Source organism: Pelophylax lessonae (assembly GCF_965119305.1).
Source record: "Pelophylax lessonae genome assembly, chromosome: 4".
Taxonomy (NCBI): Eukaryota; Metazoa; Chordata; class Amphibia; order Anura; family Ranidae; genus Pelophylax; species Pelophylax lessonae.
Window position 1 is genome coordinate 494,016,149 of NC_138771.1, and position 18,260 is coordinate 494,034,408.

Below are 18,260 nucleotides of genomic sequence, written 5' to 3' on the forward strand. Positions count from 1 at the left end.
CCTCGTGCACATTGCCGGATCGAGAGGGAGCTCAGGTAAGTATTAGGGGTTCTAGGGGGATTGCTGCACACAGAATGTTTTTTACCTTCATAACCTACCTTTTACTTGCATAAAGTAAAAACCCTTCAGCGTTTAGAACAACTTAAATAAATAAATAAATAAATAAATAAAATCAACTTAAAGCAATAATAGATTATGTTCAAAAACATGATAAATGCTTAAGCCGCTGATGAAGGAAAGGATTTCTTCTTGTTACATTTGTAGGACAATTGGGCCTTGGCATATGATTTTGCATGATCTCAATTGCAGACCTTGTTGTGTTCTGTGTGCTCTGGTATACCTCTCATCTGCTGTTTCATTGCCCTTTCTACAGGATTATGCTGACACAGAGATGCTGCTGTCACGTGCCAATGTGGACCAGGAGGCACTGTTGAATTATGCCACAGAGGCTGCTCGCTTCTCCACCAATCAGCAGCTGCCCAACCTGGACTTTGCCATCAATCATTATGGGCAGCCGGACGTAGCCATGTTCGATTTCACATGCATGTATGCCTCAGAGAATGCTGCACTGGTGCGGGAGAGGAATAGTCACCGACTGCTTGTGGCACTGGTGGGCGACAGCCTTTTAGAGGTCAGTAGATCATGGTGGACAGTTTGTGCCCTTAGAAAAATTGAAATTCAAACTTTCAGCCAATTACATCTTGTCTCTGCATTTTCTTGCAATTATTGCAAACTGTAGTAGGACAAGGCTCAATTTAAAGGTTTAACCACTTCTGGACGAGAAAGTTTTACCCCCTAATGACCAGGCCATTTTTTGCAATACGGCACTGCGTTATTTTAACTGACAATTGCGCGGCCGTGTGATGCTGTACCAAAGTAAAATTGATGTCCTTTTTTCCCCCCAAATAGCTTTCTTTAGGTGGTATTTGATCACCTCTGCAATTTATTTATTTTTTGCGCTATGAACAAAAAAAGAGCGACCATTCTGAAAAAAAAAAAAACAATGTTATACTTTCTGCTATAAAACATTCACAATTAAAAAAAAATAAATAAAACAAAAATCAAATGTTTTCATTATTTCCGGCCAATATGCATTCTGCTACTAATGTTTGGTAAAAAAAAATACATTTATATTGATTGGTTTGCGCAAAAGTTATCACGACTACAAACTAGGGGAAAGAGTTGTAATTTTTTATTATTTTTTTTTTTTTTTACAAGTAATGGCGGCAATCAGCAATTTTTAGCGGGACTGCGACATTGCGACGGACAGATCGGATACCTAACTGACATTTTTGACACTTTTGGGGGGACAAGTGACTACAGTAATCGGTGCTAAAATTATGCACGGTTACTGTACTAATGACACTGGCAGGGAAGGAGTTAACACTAGGGGTGATCAAAAGGTTAAATGTGTCCCTAGGGCAGTGATGGTGAACCTTGGCACCCCAGATGTTTTGGAACTACATTTCCCATGATGCTCATGCACTCTGCAGTGTAGATGAGCATCATGGGAAATGTAGTTCCACAACATCTGGAGTGCCAAGGTTCGCCATCACTGCCCTAGGGGGTGCTTTCTACCTGTGTGGGGGATGGGCTTGCTGGATAAATACAGAGACCCGTGTTCTTGAATAGGAGACAGGATCCCTGTGCTCATTACTGACAGAACAGCAGTCTGTCACATTTACATCGGCAGACCGCCATTCTATCTCCAAGGGGAGCAATTGCGGGTGCCTGGCTGACATTTTGGCCGCTGGACCCGCTGATTGGCTCCCCCTGTGGGTAATCGGTGTTTGCATGCATCTCTGGCAGCGCCCGTGTGGGCCCCAACTAGCTGTCCCGCAAAATGATGTACCAACCTGCCGCTGTATAAGTACGGCAGCTGGTCGGCAAGTGCAACATGTGCAAATTTACCATGTAATCTGACTTGGGGGAGGAGGCAGCAGTGGACTTGCATGTTGATTGTCTCTAATTTTAATCCTACACCCCTGTTATCCTCATATCCATGTCATCTCATTTTCAACACTTGTGGTAGCAAAAGGGTGGGCTTTAACAGCCACACGCCGCACATATGTTTAGCTGGGCGTCTGATGTTTTTTGTGATCAGAATGCACTCGGTGTTCACTCTCCCAAAGACTGAGCTACCACAGACGGCTCTCGGTCCAGACTACAGATAAGTAGCCTAGTGTCCTGTAGGTGATGGACCTCTTCTCCCTTTATGGAGACGTTTCTATGCTTAACTAGACTTAATCAACTGTTCACTGCCTTATTCAATAACAATAGATGCTGTGTATCTGGATCAGTGCAACCTCTGTAATACCTGGGAAACCATACTCTGACCTCACGCTGTGGGTTCCTCCTGTAATATTGCTTCTGGGAATTGGGTACTGCTTGGCTGATCACTTTGGTACGGAGTAGTAGTTAGTTGCAGGGTACTATACAAGTCCAGGGCCATGGTCCATTCCTAAAGGTCCTAGACCCTGAAGACCCCTCCTGGGGGTATGCGCACTGTGAAGCTTAGACCCTTACAAGGACCAGGTTTGTCATGTTAATTGATCTGTTACTGTAGCCTTATAACAAGTATAAAACTTAAGATCTCCACTACTTGTACAGTATGCTTTTTAGTGTCTCAGTATTCATTTTTACATTAAAGCCATTAGGAAACTGGGAATTATTTTTGATTTTATTCACTATGGAGTATAAACTTTCAAACTTGGTGGTAAAATGTTTACTATCCCACCACAGGTCACACTATTACCACCAGCTCCCGCCCAGAGTTCTGATAAAGTAGTAAGGCACTTCCTCATGTTTCCATCGTGAGGGCTTTGCTACAGGACAGTCGATGCCTGGGTTGCTGTGTATCCATCTTCGGACAAGTGTACCCCATTTCTGCTCCCTACTGTGTGCCCCCACAGGGGATTACCCACGCTGATCGCAGTGGCGGAAACGGGCCTCAGGGGAACCACAGCAAAAGCTTAAGAAAACATTCATCCTGCTGATGATTTGCAAAGTACTCAAACCACTCACAGTGACTTTGCTTCCCTTCCAGCAGAGCAGGACCATATTTTAACACCAATCTCTGCATCTGATTCTAGCTCTATCTCAGGCAAGCAGCCAGCGGCCTCGCTGTCCAAGGCAGATAATTCTGCATCCATGTTGGAATTTCAGACAATGAATCCTAATCCAGGGCCCAAAAGCACCAGGGCTCATCTCCACCTCCATGTTCTCTACCCAAATGGGAAGTTGAACTACTAAATGCACAAATGGTAGACATGGGAAAACTTTGAAGAAGACCCTAGGTGGAGTTGGAGGTGGCTGTGGTAGGCTTCTCATCTCCAGACTCCTATGACTTTGTGCAATATGCTTGCCAATGTAGATATGCTAGCTTCTGCTGTGAGCAGGAGCCTTGGTATAATCGCACTTGATTCTCTTGCCATGCCCCTCTGAATACTAAGAGACCTGCAAAGTTTGAAAGACCTTTCCCAAACACGAACAAATAGAATGGGCAATTTATGATGGTTGGGTTTCCCCTGAAAAGGTTTTTAATCCAAATGGCATTGCCGAGCTATATCCAGGGGAAAACAAATTCACTAAAAGTGGACTGTTCTGGTAGTAGACTCTGCAGTCTTGAACAAACCTCTTACTGTGTCCAAAAGAGGTTTCTTCAATTAAGGATTCTGCAGAGAGAAAATGTGATGCTTTTTAAAGGCCATCTTTACTCTTCCAGGTTCAGCCCTGCAAAAAGCTATCGGTGCAATCTGTTTGTCAAACCACAGCTATTTGGACTACAGTAATGATCCAGGATTTTGTCTTTGAGTGCATAACCCTTTTGGAAACCTACGAACACTGCCTTCCAACTTACTCTTCTGCACTTTTCCATAAGAGGAAAATACTTCCAGTTTGCCAAACCGCTGCTCAGCCTATCCTCTGCACCCAGAACATTTACAAAGGCTCTTGCATCCTTTCCTGCCCTCTTAAAAACTCAGGGCATCCAGTTTGTCAGGATCCTAGACATCCTTCTGTTGAAGGATACACCTCTCTCACAGCTGTTTGCAAAGGTCCAAAAGACTATCCAGATTATTCAGACTTTAGGTTGGGTTGGATTGGGTTATCAACTTCCAAAAGTGTCTGCTCCAGCCTTACTTGACTCTGGAATATTAGTCTTCATTCTAAACATGGCATAGCGAAGGGCTTTTCTTCTGCCAAACAAACTTCTCTCTACGTTCTTATGCTCAGACTTTAAATCAAAAAGGAACCCCTCGGAGATTCTCAACGAGAGCCCTAGGCCTTATGGATGTCTCATTCAAAGCTCTTCCCTTTTGCTCAGTTTCACTCAATGCCCCTCCAAAATGAAATTTTTTTCACCTGGCATGAACACTCCTCCCGCTCCAATTCCCCATGCTTCTCTCCAGCCAAGCAAGGAACTCCCCAGATTGGAAGGTGATAACAGATACCAGCTTCACAGCCTGGGGAAGTGTGCTTTAATCTCACGCAGTTAAGGGACGCAGGCTTCTCAGGGGACATCCAATCAGGGTGGCCTAAATACAGAAGGAACCAGGAGTCAAGCAGCCCTAAAGGAAGTCAGTCTGATCATCATCGGAAGAGCACTGCCCAGCAATCGTACCAGGAGTGGAAATTGAATGTGGATTTTCTCAGCCGTTGTCGCCTAAACCAAGGGGAATGGTCATTCTATCCTAAATGTTTTACTCTCCAATGTCAGAATTAGGGGACATCCTTGCCTCCATGTTCAAAAAGTTATCCCTAGAAGTCGCCAGGACCAAGAATCCTCTATCACTGATATCCAGTGTACTGGTATTTTCATGGTCGCAGTTTGAGTTAAAATATGCTTGCCTTCCACTGTCGTTTCTTCCTGACTGCTCTGCAAGATGGAGGAATAGAATAAAATAGTGATTCTCATTGAACTAAACAGGCCCAGGAGAATCTGCTGCACAGATATACTCAAAAATTTTGGAGATGACCCCTGGCCTCTCCCAAACAGGTCAGACCTTCTGCCTCAATACCATCTTGCTTCTCAGTCACTTGCTTTAACAGCATGGTAGTTGAAGCCCAGGCCTTGAAGGACAGGTGTTATCTGACTCTGTCATTCCTACATTACTCAGGACAAGTAAAGCCACTTCAAAAAAGATCTAATATACCTGGAGACCCTTTTTCACCTGATAAGATTACAAGCATTGTCTGCTAATTCCTTGAGACAATTCACTACTTTGTATTCTGGCTTGCCTGCAGTTGAGACTTAAACAAATTTTGTCTTTAAGTATTCTTAAGGAACAGGTTTATAACCCTGTCCATCCTATTTGAAAATCCTTTGGATTCTCTCCTTGTCTTGTAAAAACTTTTATTCAACGTGTCTCGCAGATCAAACCCCCATTACAGCACCCTGTGCATCTTTAGGATCTCCGTTTTTGATTCTCTCTGCCCTATAGAAACCACCCTTTGAACCCATTCAGGAACTCCCCCTTGGGTGATCACATCTCTGACGTGTTTCAGATTTAGGGTCTGTCTCTTGTAAAGAGCCCTTCCTAATCCCTTCACAGGAACAAAGTAATTTTTGGTACAGAACCCTGCTTTCTAAGGCAGTATCAGCCTTCCACCTAATGGAAGACCTTTTTATTCACCTGCAATTTATATATCTTGAAGTACAATACAGGCTACCGAGTACTGTCCCATTTGTTCCTGTATTAGGGTTCAACGGGTGTGCCCAAGGGTGGCTTGTCCAAAAATACAAAATAACACAGGGTCTTTTGAATGTCTAACCTGTGTGCTGTACTTTACTCCAAGATACAGAATTTACAGGTCAAAAGTCAAAATAACTTTTTTTTTTTTTTTTTTTTTTAAATCCCATTTTCTATTAAGTGTAGCAAGGTTTCCAGGCCTGTGGCCTGATGTGGGTCTGCCATTGTTACCGGTTACCTCTCCAGCCCATGTGAGCTGCGACCCTGGGTATTAGAACTGAGACATTGACAACTCTGGCATCTTTGTTTTGTTGTTGGATTTAAGGGGATGGGAGAAGGGAATGAGTGGGATACTCCTTTAGGCTCAACTAATTACACTTGGGACTCAATCCTAGAAAAATGCCTGTTGGCGCTTCCTTGATGCCAGCCAACGCTCCTTAACACCGAGAACACAATGTAGCTTACTAGAAGTGCTAGATCCTGGACTAAGTCCAGAAGACCCAAGACTGTGAATTGCAGTGTCAGAAATTCTACAAAGTCACTGAATACTCCCATCCCGCCTTGCACTAGCTTGAGGTAGTACACTGTAGGTTTCTGTGAAGCTGCAACTGTTAACTGACACACACTGTACACTTCAGGGCCCAGCTGCAGGTGCCCCCTTTAACTTGAATTCTTCGAGGGGTTCACTGACTATATACCCCCCTCTGTAACTTCAGGGTCCTCAATCTAGGTACCCCCGTCCAGCTAGCTGGCACTGGATCCCAGAACCTCTTCCGGAGTGGTCCCCTCTGACTCTGGCAGACTCCCAGGGGCAATCCGCAGTACTCACTGCCGACACTTAACATAGAATGTGTCGGCAGATAAGAACCATTTGGCCCATCTAGTCTGCCCAATATATCTGAATCCTATGAATAGTCCCTGGCCCTATCTTATATGAAGGATAGCCTTATGCCTATCCCATGCATGCTTAAACTCCTTCACTGTATTTGCAGCTACCACTTCTGCAGGAAGGTTATTCCATGCATCCACTACTCTCTCAGTAAAGTAATACTTCCTCATATTACTTTTAAACCTTTGCCCCTCTAATTTAAAACTGTGTCCTCTTGTGGTAGTTTTTCTTCTTTTAAATATGCTCTCCTTCTTTACCGAGTTGATTCCCTTTATGTATTTAAAAGTTTCTATCATATCCCCTCTGTCTCTTCTTTCTTCTAAGCTATACATGTTAAGGTCCTTTAACCTTTCCTGGTAAGTTTTTTTCCTGCAATCCATGTACTAGTTTAGTAGCTCTTCTCTGAACTCTCTAGAGTATCTATATCCTTCTGGAGATATGGCCTCCAGTACTGCGCACAATACTCCAAGTGAGGTCTCACCAGTGTTCTGTACAGCGGCATAAGCACTTCTCTCTTTCTACTGCTTATACCTCTCCCTATACATCCAAGCATTCTGCTGGCATTTCGTGCTGCTCTATTACATTGTCTTCCCACCTTTTAAGTCTTCTGAAATAATTACTCCTAAATCCCTTTCCTCAGATACTGAGGTCAGGACTGTCAAATATTCTATATTCTGCCCTTGGGTTTTTACGCCCCAGGTGCATTATCTTGCACTTGTCCACATTAAATTTCAGTTGCCAGAGTTCTGACCATTCTTCTAGTTTTCCTAAATCCTTTTCCATTTGGCGTTTCCCTCCAGGAACATCAACCCTGTTACATATCTTTGTGTCATCAGCAAAAAGACAAACCTTACCATCGAGGCCTTTTGCAATATCACTTATGAAGATATTAAACAAAATTGGTCCCAGTACAGATCCCTGAGGTACCCCACTGGTAACATGACCTTGTTCTGAATGTTCTCCATTGACTACAACCCTCTGTTGTCTGTCACTCAGCCACTGCCTAATCCACTCAACAATATGGGAGTCCATGCTCAATGACTGCAGTTTATTGATAAGTCTTCTATGTGAGACAGTGTCAAAAGCCTTACTAAAATCTAGATATGCAATGTCTACTGCACCTCCACCGTCTATTATTTTAGTCACCCAGTCAAAAAAATCTATAAGATTTGTTTGACATGATCTCCCTGAAGTAAACCCATGTTGTTTTTCATCTTGCAACCCATGGGATTTAAGATGTTCCACAATCCTATCCTTTAATAGGGTTTCCATTAATTTGCCTACTATTGATGTCAGACTCACTGGTCTATAGTTGCTCGATTCCTCCCTACTACCTTTCTTGTGAATGGGCACGACATTTGCCAATTTCCAATCTTCTCGGACGACTCCTGTTACTAATGATTGGTTAAATAAATCTGTTAATGGTTTTGCCAGCTCACCACTAAGCTCTTTTAATAATTTTTTGGGTGTATCTCATCAGGACCCTGTGACTTATTTGTCTTCACTTTAGACAGCAATCTTAGAATGTCTTCCTCTGTAAAGACACATGCATCAAACGATTCATTAGTCATCCTTTCAAGTGGAGGTCCTTCTTCTTTTTCTTCTGTAAAAACTGAACAGAAGTATTAATTAAGGCAGTCGGCTAGCCCTTTTATTCTCTTCTACATACCTTCCGTCCTTAACACTGAGAACACAATGTAGCTTACTGTAGCTTACTTGAATTCATTAGCTGCAAGTACACCATTCAAGTACAACATTTTAAGTACAGTGAAGAGATATTGCAGGAGATAGTCAGGAGGTAGGCTGGAAGGTGGAAAAAAGAAAAAAAAAAGGTAAGATTTGTTTGACTTAAATTTTACAATTTTTTTTTTTTCCTCCTCTTTAAAATGGCAGACTTGGTTCAGTGCAGGAATTGTTGTGCATTTATTTCATGTTCCACTCTTTGGAGATTCGGATGCTGTCAGATCTGTAGACAATTCTCCTTACTGCAGCAGGAAATTGCATTTTTGAAATCTGAGATATTTAAATTATCTGTTAAATTCCAGCTGGGACTGCTGCAATGCCACTGCCACAGAGGACCCCCAGAAATGGCAGATGGGTTACTGTAGGTTCTGGAAGACTTAAAGTGGTGGATAGAAGACATGTCCCACAGTCGGTGGTTCTCCATAATTAATTTGCAACACTCTCACGACCTGTGTAGGCTTTCCTGGGACTTGACCCCTCTCACGCTCCGCAGGCTCTCGGCACACCGGATCCCCCTCAGCTCAACACTCTCTGGATCCTCAGCCGACACCCCGAGACATCCACCTCCTCAGACAGGAGGAGAGACAGCCGCACTCTCCCTCCTGGGACTCTGCTCCCGCCAAAGACACCCTGTCACGCACTTCCCCCAAACTTATACCCACTCCCAGAATCTTTTGCAGCAAATCTTCCTTCTGGGGGTAGTTACAAGCTTGGATGTGTCCCCTGATTGGGCTTCCTACACTGCCCTATGAGAAGCCTCTCACAGGAGCCAGTGAGGATACTACCCCCCTCAGCAGGCACATCTGGAAGTCCTGACACCCTGACTAAATAAATCACAGCCCTGCTGTTAGGCAGACAAGGCCCACTATACATTTACCTAGCACCTACCCTTAGGGTGCTACATACGTTTTCCACAATTGAAAAATATCACACAACCAAGGAAACCTTAAAGTCCCAAAAAAGTTAAAGCCTCTCTAACCCAACATCTAAGGGATTTTTTTTGGCTTGCCTGGTGAAGCAAGATATACGCACCCAGGTTCAGACTGGTCCCTCACCGCCACTGTTTTATGCTGCAGGGACTGCCGATCGAAATGTGCAGTTTATCCTTCTGTCAAGTCCCCTACCATCACAATGACTTTACTCCTCCTCTGGATCCTGAAAGAACCCCATTGGACAGCCAATGGGAATTGTCCACATCACACAGGCAGTGATGTGGACACCCAAAGAAGGACTCTACTGGAAGAAAACGGCAAATGAGGGAAGGCTTCAGGACTTGAAAGTCATGTGGCTGCTGGTTTGGGTAAGTAGGGTATTTACAAGGGTAAATGGTGTGTGTGTTTTTTTTTTGGTTGTGTTTTTGTTTTTTTGCATTCTAGCTCCAGGGTATGGTATAACTTAAGCATTATATTTCAAGCTCATCCCTACCCCTCTAGTCTTAAAAAATAAAATAGGAAAACAAAGGAGAGAGAAAATGTAAGATATTTCCATATAGTCTGTCACCTTTCTTTTGCATGACAGGTTTCCTTTAAATCAAAATCCTGTTTTTTCATTTAAAGCGGTTTCTCTTAGTCTGGGAGTGACCACTAAAAATTGTACTCTTCCTTTAACAGCCTTTTTGGCCCATGGGAACAGGCATCGCTCGAGGTTTTCTGGCTGCCATGGATTCGGCCTGGATGGTACGTAGCTGGGCACAAGGAGCCAGTCCGCTGGAAGTGCTGGCAGAGAGGTAAGGCCAAACAAGCAGAATAGATGGCTGCCAATGACTAGATTTGTCCATCAGCATGACTGCAGCTAACACAATTGTGACTGCAGTATTCGGCCTACATGCTTTGCATGCTTTTGATCATGCCTGCTAGACCAGGAAGCATGTACAATCCCATTTTTACCCTGGATACTATATTCTGTGTATCGGCTATACTACTCTCTCACTGATAGACACCGCTGATTATTCTTGATTTCAGGGAGAGTATTTATAGGCTCCTTCCCCAGACTACACCAGAAAATGTCAGCAAAAACTTCAGCCAGTACAGCGTTGACCCAACCACCCGTTATCCCAACGTCAACCTGCAGTTTCTACGACCCAGCCAGGTAAGTGACTGTCAGATTTCTGTATCTGATCAATTCTACTTCAAAATAATATGCCACAAAAGCATGTAAAACAGCAGTATTTCAAGAGAGGTGAGTTTGATGAAGGAGCAGAGTCCTGTAGCCGTGCAGAGTATTTTAGCAGGGAGCCCTTCAGTAGAGTGGAGCATTTTAGGAGGTAAGATTTAGTGGAGGGTAAGTTGGGAATAGTGATGAACCCCTGGGTAAAGCAGACCTGTGCAAATTGCAGGCCCCAGGTCCACATCTGGCCCTTTGGCTGTCGCTAACTGGCCTTCAAAGCCTCAACTGTCAGCATGCCTCTTTGGGTCTGTTGGCTTCCTCACTGAGGAAGGTGAAAGGTTCAGAGATGCACACTGAAGATGTTCATGTGGCGAGCGGGCCTGAATTGCCAGGGAGACACTGGTGGGAGAGCCTACCTTCGGCGACGTCCTGTCCCTCAGCTACCCGGCCAGGTTCTTCTTGTGTTAGCGCCTGCACAATGCAATCCCCAGGAGCTGTGCAGCTGTTCTTCACTAAAGGTCAAAATCTGTAGAAGTTCCTATGCACTGATCTCAGGCTCTCTCTTTCCAGTCAGTGGTTTTCAGAGGGCATTTGACAGGCTATGAGGCAGTGTTTTGTTGCCTCTTCACTGCCTGATTTAACCCCACAATGCTGCACTACTGCTCCTCAATCCTGTGTATTGCACTGGGTTGAGGTACAGCTCCATTGAACTTAGTGGGTGGGTTTGACAAGCAGTGCCTTTTGTCAAGCACTGCACCCCAAGTAAAAAAAATGCAGCAGCTGCAAAGCTATAGTGTTACAGTTTGGGGGGGGGGGTGGCTGGGTTAGTGGTAAAGTGGATCTTTCCAGGTCCAAAATGAATATTGAGAGGATTTAGGTTTTGCCCTCCACAACAGTCCCAACTTCTCATGTGGCCCCTTGTGAAAATGATTTGCCAACCCCTGGTTTAACACATGCAGTGCATTGTCAGTGTTGCTCATTTCTGGTCTCTTATCCCTCCACTTAGGTGCGACACTTGTACAACACGACAGAAATGAAGGATCTTAACTTGGAAATAAGCAATCATGTAAATGTACAAAGAACACCAAAACTCGGCAGAAATGGTAACTTTTTCTTATGTCGATTTGTACCTGATTGGGGAGTTTTGTTGCTGCTAATTTTCTTTAGCATATTTAGTTGACAGTGTAATAAATCAGGTTTTTTTCTTCTCATCCATTAAGAGACACATGAATTCTGAAGCAGCCAAGCTATATTGCTGCCTACATAAGTTTTTGGACACTGGCAAACAGAAAAATTTTAAGCCTGCCCCTGTATAACCCCTTCTTATCCCAGCGTTCCTCTGTTTCCTGCTAGTACACAGAGGTGGACTCCTCTTTTTTCAGCCTTTTATAAACTTCTTTTTTCTGTGTTTTTTTTTTTTTTCTTTCTTTTTTTTTTCCTCTCTGTTGCTTCACTCAAGACTCCTTGCTTCACTGCTGTTTGAAGTCTATATATTGCAGCTGTCCGCATTAGTGTTTCCTTATAACTTTCCATGGAGCTCTGTACTTGAACCATAGTGGACTGGATACACAGGGCTTGCCTGTAATGTAAAGCTACCTTAGGGCTAGCCTTGCAATCGCTAATACAGGCAGTCTCGGGTTACAAACAAGATCAGTTCTGTAGGTTTGTTCTTAAGTTGAATTTCAATGTAAGTTGGAACAGGTACATTTAAGTGTAACTAAATCCAGCATAGGGAAGGGGTTAACACCCTTGTAACATTTGTTTTGCTGTCTGTCCAGAAAATTTCCCCTCACTTTCTGTCCAGGTGACAATTGGATTTTGAAAATTTTTAGTTATGGTGGACACAAGGATTGGGGATAAAGCTTCAGTGGAGACATCTTTTTTTTCCCATGATAACTCTTAAAGGGGTGAGTTTCCCTTCCTATGGGTAGATTTTCCCTCACCTATTGTCTCCCCCTGTTTGTAAGTATGAGTCGGATGTTTAACTCGGGGACTGCCTGTATGCAAAAACAGTTATTTCTGTAATGCTGTGAGTGTTCAATGGTTTTTATGTTCCAACAAGGCAGGACATTGGCAATGCTTACTGGGAGCTTTTATTGTCTTCAATCATTTTTATTGGGTTTTAAAGGTTACAAGGTACATATAATATACTAGGTTGTAGCCGCAGTACATGTAGAGAATATACAATACATTATGTAATCTGCACCTTACAAAGAGGAACTAAAGCAGATGTAATGAAAGGAAACCTAAAAAAAACAAAGGTTTACAGCACGTAAGTATGGTTGGCAACACAAAGATAAAGGTACTTCCAGGACAAGCAAAATCAAAGTGCGATCAAACACAGGTATAAATTGGACAGGTATCATTAGATAAGATCAGTGTACCTTACTTTGAGTTTTTCAGCCAGGCTTCCGTGGGGTGAGGGGCAAATGGCCTGCAGGTATGACAGTAAAATGTAAGACCATTTCACAAAGTTGCACAGGTTTTTAGTATCTACTGGGGCCCCTTGACTGCATAGGCCGGCCGTCACTAAATGGCGGCCCGCGGTCCATTGGCGGCCCGCACGATGCTTCCGCCCGGACCGCGAGGCTGCCTCCTGTTATCAGTCACTGGTTTGCTGGGACCGCGGGTGTCCCAGCAACCAGTGACGTGCTGTGTGTGCTCCACGCCCCCTCCTTACACCGGCTCACTCCCAGCCGGTGTCCTGCCGGGCCGCGAGTAGGGGCGTGACGTCACGTGCGCGCCCCGCCCCCTGCTCCTTACTGCGGCTTCCATTCAGCCGGGCAGCGAGTTGGGGCGTAACATTATGTGCGCGCCCCGCCCCCTGCTGCTTGTGGCTCCTGGCTCGACTACTGGCTTCAGGTATGTGGAGCACAAGGGGAAAAAGCAATGTGGTCCCCAATTTTAAAGCTGCACTTAAAGCTGATGAGAGTTTTTTAAAGTGATGGGCATATTTTGTAGTGTTCATAAGAGTGCCCCATAAAAAAAAAATGTGCCCATCAGAGTGCCCCCTAACATAAAATGTGCCCATCAGTGTGCCCCTTATTTTACGCTGATGGGCATTTTTTATGTTAAGGGGCACTCTAATGGGCATATTTTATGTTAAGGGTCACACTGATGGGCATATTTTATGTTAAGGGGCACTCTAATGGGCATATTTTATGTCAAGGGTCACGCTGATGGGCATATTTTATGTTAAGGGGCACTTTAATGGGCATATTTTATGTTAAGAGCAACGCTGATTTACATGTTTTGTTTTGACCATCAGAGTGCCCCCTAACATAAAATGTGCCCATCAGAGTGCCCCTTAACATAAAATGCCCATCAGAGTGCCCCCTAACATAAAATGTGCCCATCAGCGTGCCCCTTATTTTATGTTAAGCGTCACGCTGATGGGCAAATTTTATGCTAAGGGGCACGCTGATGGGCACATTTTATGTTAGGGGGCACATTTTACACATTTTATGTTAGGGTGCACTCTAATGGGCATATTTTATATTAAGAGCAACGCTGATGGACACGTTTTGTTTTGCCCATCAGAGTGCCCCCTAACATAAAATATGCCCATCAGAGTGCCCCCTAACAAAAAATGTGTAAAATGTGCCCATCAGAGTGCCCCTTAACATAAAATGTGCCCATCAGAGTGCCCCCTAACAAAATGTGCCCATCAGAGTGCCCCTTATTTTATGTTAAGGGTCACGCTGATGGACACATTTTATGTTAAGGGGCACGCTGATGGACACATTTTATGTTAAGGGTCACGCTGATGGACACATTTTATGTTAAGGAGCACTCTAATGGGCATATTTTATGTTAAGAGCAACGCTGATGGACAAGTTTTGTTTTGCCCATCTTTCTGAGTCAAAGCACAGACTTCAGATTCGGACCTCGGCCCAAAGAAAATTTTGGCGACCGGACCTCCTTGAATTTTAATTCATTACCCCTGGCATAGGCTATTTTCTGTACCCTAGTCCTTTAGGTTGATGGATCAGGTGCAGACCTAATCCACTAGGTGGTGCTCTGCACCCTTTCCAATTCAGTCTGGAGGAAGCACCATCCCACTGATAACTATGCTTTTGAGGCACCATATAGATCTTAGGTTTGTTTCCACTGCCAGCCTACAGTGATCTGGTTCCCTCTGGCCACCTAAAGCCCTTCTTCGCACCAGCTTTCTGGGTTTGTAAGTACTTAGGCTTTGCCTCACATTGGTCATAGTTTCATTACTGATACACGACAGTAACTTGTTTTTAGTAAGATACAGATGGGACAGTCTTTCTGCCACAGATGACCCCCAACAGTCTACACCCCCCTAGTGGTTCTGTGGGTGTTTATTTGTTATTCCTCAAAGAAACCAACATCTGCCATCTTAAACCTTGGACCTCTACAGGGATCTCCATGTCAACTCAGGATCTTTTAGCTGTATGTGCCCAGCATTTAGGGCTCCCTGTCTGCAGAGATGCTAAGCACGCTCCAGTGCCATCCCCTGCTCTAACTCAGCAGTCTCCCTCTGGTTTTAAGGCACCACGTTTCCAATTATTGGTTCAAACCTTATTGATGAAGTGAGAATTACTCCTTTTCAAAAGAATCAGCCTGCTATTCTGGGCCTTGGTTCTTTTAGGGTTGCTACAGCTCTTAAGACCTTCTCTCTACATTCGCTATTTGAGACAACCCTATGTGGAATGGAAACACCCTGAAAGGTCATATAAGCCCCCTTGACAGTGTGTCTGAACTTCCCCTCCTTCACAGAAAATTTGTAAACCAGTAGTCTATACCTGCTGTAGATACACCACTGACCCACCTTAATAGGAACACCAACTAAACTAGTTGGGGTTGTACTTACCATTTGGATTCCACTAAGGCCCTTTTGAGACCTCTCATAGCGTGAACAAACGTTCCCGCTTGCAATCTTTTTAAGCCCAATTTATACACGTTTGCCTGTCACGCATAGGGCAGCTCATTCACTTCATTGTGCTGCCATATATGCGTCTGTTGCCCAAAAGAAGCTCCTTTTTTTTTTTCTTTTTTCGGTATATAGCTTCACACAATGGTACGTTTTGCAGCAATTTCCGCTCACAAATTGCACCATGTTTGGGATGCTATTAAGAAAACAACTAAATGCCTGTTGCCTGTTACCCTGGTTCCAAAGCACCGAGTGTAATTGAGGCTCCATAGACCGCTAGAGTCCCTCCGTTTCCCATTTGAACTGGGCGTTCTTACCCATCGTTCTGTAATGATGGTGACAATAATCTGTTAAATCATCTCAGAATCGGTGTTGGACCCTGGAACATCTCCACAGTGGAAGGTTGGAAAAACCAACCTCCTCAGCAACTCCTAGCTCTTCTAAACAAAGAGAACCTGTCATCTCTGACCAGGCTTTAACATCAAAACCAAATTCAGTCTTTCCTTTTGGCACAAAATTTGTCCCAAAAAGCAAACCAAGCCTCCCCCAAAACCCTCTTTTTAATAAAGGGGAACTCTCTCACACTTCTAAGAGTAGGGGGGGGGGGGGGTTTGTCTGTGTCAGTTTGCCTCACTCTTGGTCTCAGATGTCCCAGACTTGTGGGTTTAATCTATGGTTTCCAAGGGATACAAAATAAAGTGCAAGACTCTACCACCTCACTGATTTCTTCCTTAAAATCGGACAAAAACTGTGAAATGACATTTGCAGAATTTTATGAACTGCCTCTTGCCCCTGGGAATGGTTGTACCAGTACCATCAGAAGACCGATTCAAAGGATTCCACTTAAACCTATTCATGTGCCAAAGCCTAAAGAAGGTATGTGCCATATTGACTTAAAAGCCCTCAACAAATTCCTTCAATTGCCAAAGTTTTTCATGGAATCTGCAAGGTCAGTAATTGCTTTTCTGAGACAAGGGGAATGGAGTACATGGCATCCATGGACATCCAAGATGCCTATTTGCAAGTTCTCCTTTACCCACCTCATCTGTGATTCCTTTGCTTTACAGTGGGAGAAAAACACTTCTAGTTTGTTGCACTACCTGTCAGCCTATTTTGTCTGCGTGGAAACAAAACAGGCTTTTTTTTCCTGGCCTTTATCGTTCTCCTATTCAACCAAGGAAAAACTTCTTAGTCTTGGTGATACAGCTGTAACACTGGGGAATTACTACTTCACCGCGATTGGAAAGTCTTTACAACAGCCGCAGGTTTATTAGGGTAGAAAGAAGTATTTTAATCCTTGACTGTTCAGGTAACCTGGTCAAGAGAGAAAACCAAACACCCCTTCAACCTCTTAGAGCTCAAAGCAATCAGGTAATTGCTACAGCACTGGACCCACCTTCTAAAGGGACACCCAATCCAGTTGCAATCAGATCGTGCCACTACAGTGGCATGCATAAACCTTTAAGAGTGCACAAGGAGTCTGATTTCATTTGAATGAAATCCGATTCTCTCTGGGACAGAATCTTACTGTCTAGCAATCTCTGCAGTCCACATCCCAGCAGCTGAAAACTGGAAGGCTAGCTATCTCAGCCTTCATCCCTTGGACCTGGGAAAAAGGTCTCTTCATCCAGATGTGTCCATTCTGAAATAAAGATTGGGGTGGGGTGTGGGATTATAGATGTCGACATCCTGGCCTCCAGTTTCAACAACAAGTAATGTTGTTTGCCAGAACCAGGAAACTTCTAGCCCTGGCCTGTGATGCCTTGATAATCCCATTGTCTCAGTTCAGGCTGATCCATGTCTATAGTGTGAAATCTGCCTCATCTGCCCTACAAAATGGAGCTGAAAGAGAGATCATTCGATTGCCCAAAATTGGCTCAGTACACAGACATCTAGCAGACAGCCCCTGTGTGGGGTTAGGGTTATAGGGGAGGCACCCAAGGTGGGCCTGTTTTCAAAAGCTTGCCAGTGATCAATCACTTGAAGGTACACGTCTATAAACTTTGGTGTATGTATATTTTGCCCGTGTCCTGTACTGTACTACAAAATATGGAATTTACAGGTACATTAAAATAGTTTTTTGCCCCTCTATTGCAGAGTCAGTGGCTCGCTCCAGTAAGCTATTGGGATGGTGTCAGAAGCAGACTGAAGGTTACGCCGGAGTCAACGTTACGGACTTAACAATGTCCTGGAAAAGCGGCCTTGCACTCTGTGCCATTATTCACCGCTATCGCCCGGAGCTCATGTAAGGACTGTTCTTGACAGACTGAGCTTTTCTTCTGGTACTCCTAGAAATAATGCTGCTACAGGGGCCCTCCTGTGCTGGCCACATGACTAAAAGCCTAAGCCTTTGGTTCATGTGATTTCACAGGCAGTCATTAAAACCTGACAAGTGTTTGATGATGCATGTACAGTAAATTGCAGAGTTTCCTAAAGCCTAAAGAAATTTCAGTAGTGTGCAACAAATGTCTATGTGTATGGGCCCCTTGTGATAAATGTAAAACTTTTTCTTTATTGATAGTGGACATCCCTTCAAATGCAGAAGGTTAAACAATTTGGCTGTTCATTTATTATAACTTTATTAACATTTTGGGCCCTTTCACACTGCCACGCTTCAAAAACGCACTATGCGTTTTAAAGAGGAAGTAAACCCTCCTCTGTAACTTTTACCTATAGGTAAGCCTATATTAAGGCTTACCTATAGGTACTGTAAATATCTCCTAAACATGTACCGTTTAGGAGATATTTACCTTGCATGCAGCCAGTGACGTCACTGGCGCATGCGCTCTGAAGGAACGGCCGCTGGTGCCGTTCCTTCAGTGTCCCGTGACCGTCTGCTCCCGCGCGTGCGTGACGTCACCGCGGCTCCGGCCAATCAGATGGCCGGATGCCGCGATCCCGGAAGACGGGCGACTGAACATGTCGCCCGTCA

The 18,260-nt window shown here is 44.1% G+C and overlaps 1 protein-coding gene across 2 annotated transcripts in view; it reads left to right on the forward strand.

Moving 5' to 3' along the window:
- The window catches only part of LOC309554140 (F-actin-monooxygenase MICAL3-like), a gene marked incomplete at its 3' end in the record, with an annotated part of 157,213 nt that extends 139,636 nt beyond the window's left edge, over positions 1–17,577 (forward strand). For both annotated transcript variants that reach the window (XM_082255735.1, XM_082255734.1), the window contains exons 8-12: positions 374–631; positions 9,933–10,048; positions 10,284–10,410; positions 11,435–11,531; positions 17,426–17,577. In XM_082255735.1, the coding sequence (XP_082111861.1) occupies positions 374–631; positions 9,933–10,048; positions 10,284–10,410; positions 11,435–11,531; positions 17,426–17,577 (750 nt within the window). The remainder of the gene's footprint in view (positions 1–373; positions 632–9,932; positions 10,049–10,283; positions 10,411–11,434; positions 11,532–17,425) is intronic.
- Positions 17,578–18,260: the final 683 nt, after the last annotated feature.